This window comes from Epinephelus lanceolatus, chromosome 20 (assembly GCF_041903045.1).
Source record: "Epinephelus lanceolatus isolate andai-2023 chromosome 20, ASM4190304v1, whole genome shotgun sequence".
Classification (NCBI taxonomy): Eukaryota; Metazoa; Chordata; class Actinopteri; order Perciformes; family Serranidae; genus Epinephelus; species Epinephelus lanceolatus.
Genome location: NC_135753.1, coordinates 4,679,342 through 4,695,003, shown reverse-complemented (window position 1 = coordinate 4,695,003; position 15,662 = coordinate 4,679,342). Strand labels below are relative to the sequence as shown.

The 15,662-nt window shown below is 41.6% G+C and overlaps 1 protein-coding gene across 1 annotated transcript; it reads right to left on the bottom strand.

Annotated features, from left to right (window-relative positions):
• Positions 1 to 3,389: 3,389 nt before the first annotated feature.
• On the bottom strand, positions 3,390 to 15,413 carry LOC117264755 (caveolae-associated protein 4a). The gene is made up of 2 exons (XM_033638976.2): positions 14,692 to 15,413; positions 3,390 to 4,805 (listed from the first exon to the last, which is right to left on the bottom strand). The coding sequence occupies exons 1-2, from the start codon at positions 15,052 to 15,054 to the stop codon at positions 4,233 to 4,235; spliced, it is 936 nt and encodes a 311-aa protein (XP_033494867.1). The 5' UTR covers positions 15,055 to 15,413; the 3' UTR covers positions 3,390 to 4,232.
• Between the last annotated feature and the right edge of the window lie 249 nt (positions 15,414 to 15,662).

The following is a 15,662-nucleotide window of genomic DNA, read 5'->3' as shown; positions in this document are numbered from 1 at the left end:
ATATCAGTTAAGTCTCCACTATAATGAGAGTATTTTCATCACTTGATCTTACCATCAGGCAGTAATTTCTGATCAGGAAGCCCTTTACAGACATCATTTCCATAGTTATGCTCTTGTCAAGGCCACCAGACTCCAGTGACAAAAGCAGTAATTTTACACCATTAGAACACAGGAACTGCTGATCTGCTACTGTTTGTGTTATTGTGTGACTTTGGTGAATCTAAACTAACCCTTTAAAATACCAGCGCCACACAAAAACACTAACTAACTAATCGAGGCAGCAGACCAGCAGCTCCTATGTTCAGAGATGTTAAATCACTGTTTCTCAATGGAATCTGGCTTTGAAGAGAACGATACAACAGCTTAATTTTTCTGTTGGAAATCACTGTGCAACATTACAGTAAAGCAGTGAAAATCCTCGAAATATAGCGTACCCTTAAACTGATACTGATTTTTTTAGGTGGGTAAAACGTGTTTTGTTGCCGTCCCTGTCCACAGCAGTACATTGATAAGCTTCCTGTCTGCTTCTCCAAATTGGGGGTGTACTGACTGACATCTACTGTAGGAAACACACTGACTGTGGATAAGTATCTCATATAACCTCACTGCAAGAGATCCAAACTATCCCTTTGAGGTTTTTAAATCACATTTCAAATTAATTTTTATAGAGGATTTATCTCTGAAGTTAAAGAATGTGCAGCTTCTCTGTTGTGTTTATGTTCAGGGTGCTGTTAGAGATGTGAAGACTGAGGAACAAATCCCTAAAAAACTAATTCACTGGTGAGGTAAATCAGTGATGCTTGTTTCTTAATTGAAATTCATTTTGAAGAATTTATCAACAGAGATCTAGCGAGAAAACCAAAGTAAATAAAAATCTAAACAAGAGAAGAAAAACTTATTATATTCAGAAGAATCAAGTGTGGAAACCTCAACATCTGCATGTTGTTTCTTTACTTAAAAGCACTGCTCATCATAATTGGTATATTTTTTTACAAGTTTATGAAAATCAATTTTAAATTCCGTGGGATTATTGAAGAGTGGACTTCGCTTTACAGAAATGACTCAAGTGAACTTTTATTTTCTCAACATGACAATCAAACACAAACCTGCTTTAATGTGATACCTCTGACAAACTACAGCCATGCAGTCACTCAGTAACAAACCCTAACAACACTAACAATACTGTCAAAATACTGACAGTCAGAACATTAGAGTTACAAGGTTTGCTTACAGGATAAACATCAGCAACAGTGTTGAAAACCTCATAAGACAACAGCTTTATTTTTTCAGCTCGATGTGCCAAAGTGTTAATGTTGAAATCTTAGCTATGTAAAATACAAAGCCAGTCTGAGGCTCTAAAATTAACTTTAAAATACAAGGGGAAATTGAAATGGGGAGGGGACCTTATGAAATTGTCTCTCAGGCCGAATCTGGCTCAGGCCGGTTGTTTGAGACTCCTTCAAAATAGAACTACTCAAAAAAAAAATTTTTTCCTGTTTACACAAAAAGTTAATTTCCACCGAAATAAATCTTATCTCCAAGGTAATTTTTCCCGGTGGGAAATATTTTGCCAGTCACTAGCTTAATGCTATAGCGACAAGACCGATTTCACACATGTGTAACACTAGCACACTAAAACTTTATACAGTACACATTTTATATATGACTTAAAGGTCCAGTGTGTAGGATTTAGTGGTATCTAACTGTGAGGTTGCAGAACTGAAACTTCTACTGTGTGCCAAGTGTGTAGGAGAACTACAGTGGCTGACACAAAAACCCAAATGTCCCTATCTAGAGCCAGTGTTTGGTTTGTTTGTTCTGGGCTACTGTAGAAACATGGTGGTGCAACATGGTCTGTAGACAAAGACTTGCTCCCTTTGTAGCTATTCTATTCTAGCTCATTCTAAGGTAATGAATGATTCTTATTTTCAGGTGATTATACCCTAAAGAAAACACACTGATTATATTATATCCCATTCTGCCAATATGTCCCCCTAAATCCTACACACTTGAGCTTTAATCCATTATTTAGATGTTTATTAATCAATCAATTATTAAAGGCTTTTAAACCTGGACTTCCATGACCCTGTCTTAGAAGTATTTTACTGATGTAAATGTGGTAAAGACTTAATGGTAAAGGAAAATGTTTTTTTTTGTTTGTTTTTTATTTTAAACCGCTTTCAGGGATCTGCGTGTTTACTGTTTTACTTTTCTGTATCAGTAAGAATTCTGTTAAACACAGCTCTTAAGGTCTTACTCACTTTAAAGTCTAGGTAAAGCTAAATCAGTGATTTCTTTCAAAATACATTACACATGTTAGAAAATACTTGTTGAAAATGTGAAAAGACTGAGCTGTGTAGTACTGAACTGTGGAGTTAAACTGTTTATCATCATTTCTGTGTCCAGAATTGTTTGGGTGGGCCTAAGAGCCTGCTCGATGACACACTGGAGGCATCCTGAACGTAACCCTCCCCTACTATATAAATACTACTTTACTGCCAACATTAGAGGTCATATTATCAGTGTTGTTTCGTTCGCCCCCTGGTGAGTTTGCTACATCCCACGAGCTCTCTGAGCTCTTTCAGTCCAATAAATACATGAATAAACATCTCTGTTAAATGCCAGAGTCATACACAAGCTGAACAGCTGTCACTAACAAACCTTTCAGTCTCTCAGACTAAATCGGCTACAGTTACTGCTCGCTCCTGTGGGTGTGAGCCTTGTGCTAACATTAGCTGCTGTTAGCTGCTGAACAAGAGGCTGTCATTGTGCACTGGCATTAGCTCTTTGACACAGGGTGTGTGTGCTGTGCTATCAGACTGTGTGTGTGTGACTGAGTTAGGTGCCAAAAGAGTCTGTCACTGCTAGGTGGCTCATTCTTTAGCTCCGGGGTGTGTGTAGTTTGGTGTTACTGAGTTAGCCGCTAACAAGAGACTGGTGCTGCACAGTGGCTTGTTCTTTAGCTCCGGGGTGTGTGTAGCCTTATGCCACTGAGTTAGCCGCTAACGGGAGTCTGTAGCTGTGTGGCAGCTCATTCTTCAGCTCAGGGGTGTGTGTAGCATTGTGCTACTGGGTTAGCTGCTAAAGAGAGTCTGTAGCTGTGTGACGGCTCGTTCTTAAGCCCGGGGCTGTGTGTAGCTTCATGCTACTGGGTTAGCTGCTAATAAGACACTGTAGCTCTGCGGTGGCTTTTTCTGAAGCTCGGGTGTGTATGTCACTGTGATAGACTACTGGGTTAGCTGCTAAGGAGAGTCTGTAGCTGCGTGGCTTGTCAGCTCCTTCGGTGTCTCAGCAGAAAATCCTGCTAATCTTTTAACAATTTCAAAACCTAATATTATACACTTGCGATTTTTTAATCATTCAAATTTGGCTGGGTGGTTAATGACACATTTTTCTGTGGTGTGACAAACTCACATTTATTTTTGCTTTACCTGGACTTAAAATCTGCTCTTAGCTGGCAGAACTATCAAAGTTGTTGATACATTTTCCACTTACACAAACTAGAGGTCTTTACAGGTCCTCTAGTGACCAAGACCCAACCCAGGACTTGAATCTGGGAGCGTCCAAACCTTTGGACATGTGAAGACCTCTACAGAAACAAACAGCCTCCATCCTGATCACTGCCTCCAAACACACACTTGTTTATTCTCACTGTTAAGTCCAGTTTATTCAAGATGATCTTCAGCAACAGAGTTTTTCACCTTTTAACTTAAATTATTTCACCTCTACTGAGCATTAATACTCTTAATCTCTTTTTTCCCTTCTACATTACCAAATGTACTATAACCCTGTTACAGATTTAACATCCAACATTTCAACCTCATTAACATGCAAAAACAAGTGAACAGCAGTGGCGTGATGATGGGAAAAGTTCTGAACACTTTGTTCTTTAATTTCCCAAAGTCAGTGTTTATTGAACACAAAACAAAAGACCATATGTATATTTGCTGATTTGATAATAAATGTCCAGAACAGACGCGGCAGCATGTGAAATGACCTCAGTGATTTCAGGGCTCTGTTTGCTTGTTGTCTTAATGTTCAGTCAGATTGGATCTGTGACCGGCCTGTTCTCTGCTCACTTCCTTCAACAACGTTCAAACAAATGTTTTTCTTCATTATTGGTGCTCTTACAGCTCTGCTTATTACCAGCAACCTAAAACTTTCTCTCACTCCCTCTATGCGGTCTCAGTGGTCCAAAGAAAACGGTGCAGATCTTGTCACTGTGTCACGGTTTAGGACAGCTGCTTCATGTCGTACATCGGCACCTCAGACTCCTCCGCCTTACCCTCATCATCAGCTGCCTCGGCAGCATCTGGGCTGCCCTTGCGACCCTTGGGAGGAGGGACGGGCGCAGCTCCCTCCGTGGCACCCTCAGCTCCTTCCTGGCCCTCTGCCACAGTCCTCTCCTTCTTCAGGTTGAGCTTGGCCGGGACGCTCTTGGTGATGGTCTCCTTCAGCCTTTCGCCCGACTGCTTCAGCCTCTCGCCAGACTGGCGGATCTTCTCACGCCGCTCGGCCGTCACGATGCGCTCACCAAACTTGTTCACCTTGGTGCCCAGGTTCTCACGGGTCTTGGTCATGTTCTCCTTGGAGAAGGTGGCTTTGAAGCTCTCGATGCGCGTCAGCCCCGTCTTCTTCAAGCGGCCGGCCGCTGTGGAGTCTGCCTCCTCCACCACCATATACTCTTCATCTGACTCTGGAGGGAGCTCAAACTTGTCCGGTTCCACCTCAGCTCTAGCGGTGGAGCTGCCACTAGGTTCTGCCGGCTCATTGCCTGGTGTGATGGCCTTCAACTCCTGGTCACCCTGAGGGAGGAGAACACAGAACAGAGTGTGAACCCAAGAATGTAATGATTCCATACCTGATACAACGGACTTTGTGCTGGGGAAAAAACACATTGTGCATTAGATGTAAAAAAAATGTATTTGTTTTTCTTCTCAGTCAGATGGACAAAGTTTAATAGTTGATGTCAGGTTTAAATCTGTCTCTGGTTAAAGTGTGTCATGTAGACTTTGGCTGTCAGTGTGCAGGCCTTGATCCTGCCTCCATAAATAAACTGCAGCACCTGTTTCTGCAGCTCAGTGCTCGGCTGCAGGAAGCTAAACATATCAGCCAGCAGCAGCGTGCAAAGCAAAGCTGGATCACTTTCAGCTTCAGGCTACGTCATGCATCAGTCTGTAACTGAAAGATAAGTTTACACCGAACATGAAATGGAGTAAAAATGTCAAGGCCGAAGCTGCAAACTGCTCCAGATCCCTGCAAATGTAATCTACTTTGGGAAGGTTGACCAGGATTCACTATCCGATTATCCTGCTCATTCATACCAAGAGCTGACCAGTACTACTGATGCCTAATACTGGTGAAAAGCAGCCAGAGTTCCACAAAGAACAGACTTAGCCAAAAACTAGTAAAGGTCTAAAAAAGTGAAGAAAAAGAACATAAAGCAAGGAAGCAACAGGAGACAGTGTGTTTTGTGTTTCTAGTCTTTAACCTATCCACCAAAATCTGTCTGAGTAAATTCAAAGAAAACATCAGGGGCCTCATTTATAAAAGAGTGCTTAGGATTCACACCAAAAGTTGACGTGTGCCCAAAAGCTGAAAATGGCGTGCACCAAAAAATAATCTGATTTATAAAACCGTGCGCATGCACACTTGCACGCAATGTTCTCTTGATAAATCACAGACCTCCTGGAGTTGTGCGCACCCAGCTCCGCCTCATATTCCGCCCTCTACACGCCCTAGTTTAACCATAAATGGTCATGCAAATCACCTCATGAATGCGATCTGCATATAAATGAGCCGGCGTGCGAGTGTTCTCTCGTTGTGAGTCATGGCGACAGGTGTGAGAAATGAACCAAGAAACGGAATTTCTCCGAGACTGAGCTAGAGACCCTTTAATGGGAGGTGGAGGACTGAAGAAAGATTTTATTTGGTGGCCACAGCAGCGGGATCAAATAAATAAAAGAAAGCGAAAAAAAAAGTGGCAACACATAGACCAAATATTTCTACTCCTTTACCAACATGTAGTTAATGTGTTGCTTTTAAATTTGAGGATGTTTGACATTGATGTGCGACATAAAGAATCGCATTTATTAAAGGTGGAGGCAAAAAGGAATATGTGCCAGTGCCGTCTTGCGCAATTACGCACAAGGGTCACCACAGTATTTATATGTTTATGGCAATTAGTCTGATCAGACTCCCGGCCTGAATTACAGCATGAACCAGTGGTATCCCTGTCCCAAAATACAACGTGTAATTTGAAATACAATTCAAAGATTAAAGTGTAATAGGCGAACATGTTTCTTCATGCCGGTTTTGTCATGAACAGCACATGTCTAAGTAGGGCAGATGAAATCAGTGTAACGGTTGTACTTAATGGCTGTATTTCAAGACATGATAAATGCACTGGAAATATTTAGCTAAATAAATAAATATATTCCATGCAGTCGCGCCGTCCTCTCCCCCTCCTGCACTCACAGAGTGGACAATGAGACGTTAGAGGCAGTGCGGATTAAATACGTATTTAGAAAGAATTTCAATTCAGGATTTGAGTTGGATTTTACAACGTTTTTATGAAACAATTATCACTCACTCTAAGCGCAAAATAAGGCTGCTGGATTTAATTTCAATGATAACGTGGATCTAAGGCGGATATAGCGTGACATTAAATTTGTGTGAGACAAATTCAATAAAAATCTGACTCCACGTCTCCACCTCGCCGTCTGCATCGCCACTTCCCAGTGTCTCCAAAATGTGCGCACGCATGACTCAGAGTTTGCTTACAGGTGCGCACATTCTCCCGCCAATTTTATTTTTATAAATCACAACCTTTGCGTGGGAAGTGGTGTACGCCACTTTCAAGCCCTGTTTTGTGCATAAGCAAGCTTTATAAATGAGGCCCCAGATCAGTAACACCCAGTTTAAATCACTGTTAATGATGTTCGGCAGTTTTCTACACTGTGATCTGTAGTGAAATGTGAGCTGGACAGATGTACTAAGCTGAATTTGTGGGGCCATGAATTTACTGGGGACCGCCTTTAACTTCCTTAAGAACCCCTGAAGGCCCCCAAACACCTGAACTGGAAAACAAAGAACAAAGTGAGAAAATGTCAGAAAACTGAGTGCCATCAGCTTTCTGTGCTTTCATCTAAGGAATCTGGCGTTTGTTCAGGTCAGTCCTGGATGAAATGAACATTCATGCTAGGTAGCTAACTCGCCTGGGGCATGCTAATGGGATCATCAGGATCTTTGATTACATGCATCATAGGCACTTTATGACACCTGATAGACAGACTGACATTTCCAAAGCTTTGACAGAATGCATCCCAGTCATAACTGAGCTACACAGCAGGAGCATGTGTCAGAGTCTGCTAACAAACTAAAACTGAGTAAAGCTAAAATAAATAAATACACCTACCAGCTTCTCCAAATCTCACTAAATAATTCACTTATATCTTGTTTGGTTAATCTGTACCTGTACAGACCAAAACGTGTTCACTGACTGCATCTGCACAGCAGCACTTGGCACTTGTCGTTCAACAAGAAATAGTTCCATCATCTAACTCCTCCTAAAGCTGATTAACAACGTGTTTATCACTAAGCATTAGTTGAACAATGTATTTTAGAACTTTGGAGCCAGGCTCACTGTTTCCACCTGTTTCCAGTCTTTATGCTGTCATAGGCTAACCCTGTCCTGACTCCAGGCCTGTACTGAACTCACAAACATAAGATTTTTATGCATCTCCTCAAATCACAGCAATGCCAACTTTCAGTCCTTTACACATTTTAAAACTCAGTGCTACATTTCTGTCACCTCATATCACAAAAAGGTTAAAGCCACAGTGTGTAGGAATTTCTCCCATCTAATGTTGAAATCATATTGCATTCAAACGGATAGCGCACTCTAGCGCCTCACTGTTTCGAACGGTAGCCGTTGTGTACCAAAAAGCTATGATAACATTGATGAAACCATGTCATCCGATACTACATGGAGTATTCATTCAGGCTCCTACACAGACACACGCGACGCGAGTTGACAAACCCCCTCCTCACCATGCTGGCTGTGTTTACAACGTAGGACTGTTGGGGATGGTGTAAATCAAAACAAACCAATCATCGTGTGATTGCATTACCTTTCTCCTTCAGCAGCTCTTTCCACCCGGGAAAGGCTACCCCGATGTTAACCCCCCTTTTTTAGTTCGCCGGTCACGTTGCCTTCTTGATTCCCTTTTGCACTTTCTTGGCAACGAGGATTCCGTCTCCCGTGATGCTGCATAATACATGATCCTGCATTATGCTCAAAGAGTGGGACTTTGTTATACTGCAGTAATGCGGGGTAGTAGCAAAGCGCCTCTTGCTCCTCTCCTTCGGCTTCTCAGTCACGCAGTGCTGGCCTGGCTCTCAACGAAAATGCCGAAGGCGGGGCTGTATGTATTGCTGGCAGATGTATTCTTAAGATGGCAAAACGTTATGTAACCCCCCAAACGACTTGTACAAAAAAAATCGGAAATTCTCCTTTTATGAGAATAAGTCAGATTATTGGTGGAGGTAATAGTACACCAATGACGACATATTTATGAATGCAGACGTCAATTTTTGCCAATAAACAACTGAAAATGTTACACAATGTCCCTTTAATGCATAGTCCTGTTAAAAAGTTCAAAATAGGGATGTCAACAGATAGCCATAATTCGTCTTACTGCTGAGTATAATTTTACGAGGTTACACATGTCAGTCTATAGGTTAATTTTGCTGGGCTTCAGTGTGCTACACTGCACACCAATTGGGTCTGGTGGGAGCTAGCTAGCAGCACCAGTCATCCGGCGACTACTGTTGTAACGCTGCAACACAGGGTGTTAGTAGTAACACAGTGTTGCTGTGGAAATATTGTGCCCACCCTGTGCCGCCCCCAAAGATCACCCTCATCAGTGAAGCAGCTCAATTTTGAGACGAAAGCCCCCTTTAACATTGTTAACTATGTTAGCATTGTTAGCTCTATTAGCACCATTAACACACTTACCGTAAAATTCGGAATATAAGTCGCACTGGCATATAAGTCGCAGTCTATTTTTAAGGTCTCAAACAGGGAAAACAAGGGTTTATATTATATTTGTTAATAAAAATGTTATACAAGTTATTCCTACACTGTTTCCCTTTATTTTTAATTTGAAACACATTCAAAACACAATAACCTCTTAAGCAGCTTTGGTTACTTTTCAGATTGCAATTTTCCAAACAACCTCTTCAGGAAATAAAATTATAACAACATCTGAGCCATAAAAATGAGTTTAAATTAACGTTAAACTTCTTTTTTCTTTTTTTTTTTTCATGCATGTCTCTGTGACAATATGGCGGCTTGTTCACTGGCTGGCTATGATGTCCGTCACAAATCTTTAGCTACGTAGCGCCATCTTGTGGGTCAAATTACCTATGTCAGCATTTACCTTGGTCTATAGGTCGCACCGGTCTATAACCCGCACCCAACTTTTTAGATGAAAAAAAAAGGGGAAAAAAGTGCGACTTATACCCCGAATTTTACGGTAATAATGCTAAAGGGGTTTCGCAGTTAAAAATGAAGCCGCTTACTCACCCAGGTTACATGCCGTCCCAGTGGCAGTGCCAGCTGTAATCATAGATGAACGACGCCGCTAGCTAGCTCCCACCTGACCAGGGTGGTGCGACCAGTGGAACCAGCTAACCAGTGGAAAGCAGAGGTTGGGCAGTGCGCGCTATGTTTCCACATGTTAAAGCAGTCAGCTGGCTGTCGTCAGCAAAGCCAACAGAAAATATAATGAAAGGCAAAACATTAACATCACAAAACATTAAACTTTCACCACCTCTAAAGCTCACTGAGTCAGTGAATCGCCAGATTAAAAAAAAAAAAAAAGCCCTCTTATTTCACACCATTTTGCCTTTTTTTTTTTTTTTCCATTTAAATCAACCGGTTAGTGACTGGTTAATGGGTGTCAGGCTATCAAAAACTAAATTAAACCAAACCGACATGCCTAGTTGAAAGGTTTATCCACTTTTTGAGTTTTGCTGTTGATGTCAGTGTATGTAACTACAAAGTTTTTCGTAAAACTGTCACTTCCTGTGTGACTTATTTAAATATTGCCAGTCAGAAACAGCCCAGTTGCCAGAAGAAAATTTGCATTGTACAGTTCTGCAAACCTCGATACGTTAAATTTGTATGTTTCATACATATTAACATTTCTAAAGTGACATAGTATATGAGCTGACTTTGTCATCACAAAGTGGAGGGGATGGTGGATGAAGTGACAAGACGGCTGCCAAGCTGCAGACCACTGTTGGAGACCAACAACGAAACCAAATATTTATTTGTGAGTCATTTCAGTGTTTCTTGCGGCTTTTTAGCCACTGAACGCTGGTATTTTTTTGCAATCGGTTGCTGTGTGTCCACCGGAGATAGAGCCATGAAAAGTGCATGTGTGTTTTTAGTGAGACATAGCTGCATTTCCAGCGGAGATTGTGCCACAAAAAACACCAACATTTTTTCCTGGCGATTTAGTTGTCAGAAAAGTGTCACATTGCTACACAGAGCAACAAGACTGAACAGCAGCTAGTAGACAGTTAATCCAACAGAATGAGGAAACAGAAGTCAAGACTTCAGGTTTAAGGTTTCTCTGTTCTGTTAAACTGTGGGCAAGGAGGAGTGGTTAGAAAGGGAGGGTCAAAGGTCACAAGCCCATCTCACTCCATGACATCACAGTTATGTGCTGAACCCCCACAGCTTCTGCTTTGGCTTCTGCTCTGAAAGGATTTCCTCCATCCATCTAATTTGTCAGAACGAATCAAACAGCAAGCACAGCCTTTTAGCAGCTAACGATATGATTTATAACCCTCATCCAGAAGATCATCGAGCAAGAGAGAGCAAGAGGAAGGGAGAGAGAGCAGACAACTATATTAGGAGATGGTGGAGGTCCAGACTCAGAATAACCTGGCCTGTCAGTGCTCAGCTGGCACAGTCACTTACAGTACAGAAACCACATAACAGCACACACCCATTTGTTTTATCAGTGAGCTTAAAATAAAAGACTTTTATATCACAATGTTACCAAAATCCTTTTCTAATCTAAACAGCATGTAGGTCGCCATGTGCAGATATTGTAAAGAAGGGAGAGTTTAAAAACGTTGGCCTTTTATACAAACCATTTTGGGTTTTTTGATCATGTCAATGCGTGTAACCATAGGAATCTTTTCTACCTCTGCCTTCAATCCCAAACAACATCAATGCAGCACTAGTGTGCACAATGCAGCCTGACGTCCAGCAGCTGAAGCCAGCCAATCACAGTGTCTTTCTGAGGAGTGCTCAACATGTGGCCTCACTGAACTGTCTTGCAACCTGACGCTGTTCATTACAGAGTCCAGATTACAGTAACTGAACCACACCCCACAGAGCTATTCCTGCATTCAGTCCTAGTCTACAAGCTAATTTACATCAGAACTCTTAATGTTAACATTCTGATATTAGCATTTCAATGTTATCATGGTAAGATACAGTTAGCATGCTAATGAAATACAGTATACACAACTAACAGTTCATTGTATTCAGCGTCTTCACAGTAAAAAAAAAAAAAAAAAAAAAATCCAAATTAAAAGCTCTTTGTTGACGACTAACTTGGTGAGAACTCTGACATTAAATCCTCTGTTTATTTCTCCTTTTGGTGAAGGAGTACAATTTAGCAATTTTAAAGCATTGTTCTCGTCATTTTGGCGTCAGTTCAGTGGCATCTTTGACCTATCAGATTGTTAGAATCAGTTCCTAACCCAACCCAAGTATAATGGTACAACACTGCAATGGATCCAAGATGCAAAAATCAAAGAGAAATAAAATGCCAGAAAAGCTAAGCTGGAGCTGCACTCAGATTTACACACAGAAACCATCACTCAGTCCTCAGTTGCACCGGTCAGTATTAGAGAATATAGTTTTTTTTAAAAGTTTAACAGCTTAACAGTCATTCACAAATTGTTCATTCTAACTGAAAGCACACTATGAGCTCCAGATCTGTGTTGTAACCTTTCAGCATACTGACGTTTATCCAGAGCTAAAATAACCAGGTCACCATCGCGCTGGCAGCTGCTAACTGTGAAGGCCAAAGAAGTAAAACGAAGCCGTGTGTGTGTGTGTGTGTGTGTGTGTGTGTGTGTGTGTGTGTGTGTATGTGTGTGTCTGTGTGTGTGTCTGTGTGTTGCTATTTCAACCCTTAGATTGAACTGAGATGCTGGTCGACTAATGCAGTTTGTTAACGTTGAAAGAACTCAGATGTGATCCTTTGGAGACCTTAAAGTGTTGCTCAGTGATCTCAAGTGTCCTCTCACAACAGTCACTTCATGCCAGACTTAAACACAAGTGAAGATCTTTACTTAACTGCAGATCTCATTGGGCCCTGAGCACTGTCCAGTGCAAGGGTCCAATTGAAATTGCTCAATTTATTATTATTTCACAAAAAGAAGCATATTTTTGAAGGGCTGAAGGTGCTCAAAAACTCATAAAACTTTGCACACGCATCAGAACTGATGAAAAAATTGATATTCTAAGGATTTCATGCATAGGTGTAACACAATGACCCGCTAGAGAATATCAATGAAGCAGCCCTTGCAGTACGTTTCACCAACATATGAAAATTGGGAGGCACATATAACATCCCAAAACCTTAAAAAAGTGTCTGGAAGCCCTAAATCTAACAGGAAGTCAGTCACTTTAACAAACTTCTCCTTTAGATTTTGCCAAGACAACTTTAATTTAGGAACAATCTAAAGACCTTAGCAATACTACATTGTAAAGCTTTTGAGTTTTTGTTGAGCAGCATGGCCATGGCCATGTGTCGAATTTCCATGCTTTGCCACAAAACATGAAGTGGTCTGTAACCACTGTACATGGTCCAATTTGCCCAAAACTTCACGTTTGATAGGAATCCCGGCCTAAAGACATCATGTGTCAATATTGAGTTGTCGTCAGAGCACCACCTACTGCCAACACTAAATGTCATGTTTTATACTTTCATGTACTGCTCCCAGCAATTGTCCAGATACATCTCAGATTTGGGCAGCAAGTCCTTAAGACATTGATGACGCTTTATAATGAAAGTTTTCATTAAACTGTGTTACAGTGGTGGCATGGCAAATTCTAATGTTTCGACATGACACAGGAAACTGTTGTAACATAATTTACATAAGCTAATCTGCCCTAAATTTCACACGCTGCTTAAGAGTCCAGGCCTGAAGAAAGCTACAAGCCCATATTGACTTCTACTCATAACGTCACCTTCTGAGAACAGAAAGTCAGCTATATGTGACAAAGATCATTCAATTTACATGAAATTTATCTTGTGTGGTCTACACATGATATTTAGCAACATGACAATAATTACTGTGCATTCTCTAGCACCACGTATTGGGTACAGGAAGTGGTACACAATCTTTAATACAGCATTTCCAGCGCAACACAGTCCAAGCAGGAACCATCTAAGTCGTGCACACAATGTCAATGCACAGCTGCGTGAACCGGTGTTCTGCCAGCACCTCTGTTGGTGAAAAGGTGTTAGGGCCTATTCATTGCTGCTTGCAGTTTAGTTGGGCTTTAATATCAGCACTGCCATTATTGGCAGTCTGGATCGTAAGTGTGTAAAAAACAGGTACAGAGAAGCATTCGGCAACATCTTTCTGAAAAGTTCTTTGTGTTTTGAAACGGAAGAAATTGATTTGTTATATTAGTGTTTGCTGCTTCTTAAGGTCTTTGGGAGAATCATGCAGCAAAATTTAAAATTAAAAATCCAATTTAAAAATATGATGAAGACAGAGGTTTGCACCTTTCAGAAAAATGTTGCTGTGACTATTTCTTGAATAGTGAAAGTTCTCCTATTCTGTGGAAACTGGAAGTAGGCTGACAGCTATTTTAGAACTTGTCCAGCTCCACATCCACCTGTAATTCATCACCTGTCAAACATACTGGCCCTTTTGACCTCATTAGTTCCACAGTTCAGTCTGCCTGCAGTTGAAAGTGTCTACCAGGGATTGATGATTATAATTAGACTTATGATGTTATTCAAGTCATATAGTAAGTGAGACGCCAAATCTGGTGTCACCAATACATGCCCCAGAACCTTTTCTTTGGCTCCATAATAAATGTGACAAACTTGGTTCCCAACCAGGGTCATGAGTTGGGCCCCGTCCAAGTTACATTCTGTATAATGTGATCAGGAAAGGTGGAGTTCTTGTGTATTGTCACAAGATTTGTGTCTGTTCAGGTTAACCCTGTTTTTTGATTGGTTCTTTTCGACTGGGCTCAATTGTCTTCAGGTTCCTTTCAGATTGGGTCCTTTTATGGATAATCAATTTAAGCATGTTTGGTCCAGGTAGGTTTTCTTTAGAATCTGTTTCAGATCAGGCTCAAAATTTTGGAGATATGAATACCCCTCCTGTGATGTTTTAGCAAGGCAGTAAACAACCTTCTTTGAATGCTGATTAGAAATCTTGAGAGCATTAGAAGTATATTTTACTGTGTATTTAATCAAGTAGCTATAGGTTATCCTGATGCTCGACACCATGTCTAGACGAGAGTCAATACTCCACTGTCCCGATACAAGGGGAATTTCTTAAGCGATCAATTCAGAACCCCAATGGTCGTTTCCACTGGTCTTAAAGTACCTATGAAGCATCTATAAATCTTACCTGATAAATGACCACCCTGAACTTGTTCTTGGCCAGGAGGTCACCCTGAGTTGCCTCAACCTTCTTCACCCTGATATTCTGGTTCTCCACACGGACCCTGACATCCTTGATGTGGCGGCTGACCTTGCGTGTCTTCTCCAGCAACCGGTCAACGGTGGAACTGGTGGTCGCGTGGTTGCTAGTCAGCTTGATGATGTCTGTCTGAATGGTCTTTACTGTGTTCTCCAGCTCCAGCTGACGCTCTTCCATGCGCTGCTGCGTGGTCTGGACGCTGTCCATGAGGCCTGCCACACGCTCCAGCAGCGCCATGATGCCTCCCGCATCATCTCCACCACCCGTTGGCATGCCTGGTTTGTCTGTCATACTTTCTTGTTGGTTGGCTTTTTCCCCTGCAGTTGACTTGCCTGTTGGTTGTTTGGTTGATCAACTGTTAGAACCCAGTGATCCAAATGTAGAGGGGGAAAAAGGGATGAGGAGTAGCAGGGTGGATGAGGAGGAAAGACAAGCTCCAGCACGAATGGTAAAATCTTCAGATTTTGAGGAAGAAAAGAAGATCAAAGTGATGGAAAAGATGATAATGAGAGTTTAGGCATCGGGGGATCCAAAAAAGAGAGGGAGTACAAGAGAGGAGGAACAAAAACCTCCTCGGGAAGGAGAAGGACAGAAAGGAGGAGGATAGGAGTACCGGATCACCCCTGTACAACTGGAGGTCGACCCTGAAACTGGTCAGATCAACTGATAGACTCCACCCTGCTGGTGGTGGGAGGGAGGGGTGACAGGAGTGAAGAGGAGGGTGGGATAGATTTAGGGAATGGTGAGGCTAAAAAGAGAGTTGAGCATATTAGAGAGTTTTAACAATGTTTAATCAATTTAGTAACAACATAGTGGTAGATTTTAAAGTAAGTGACCAGATTGTAAAACTGGATAAACTAAAGTGGAAATAAGTGGTAATCTTATTTCAAGTTTATCTC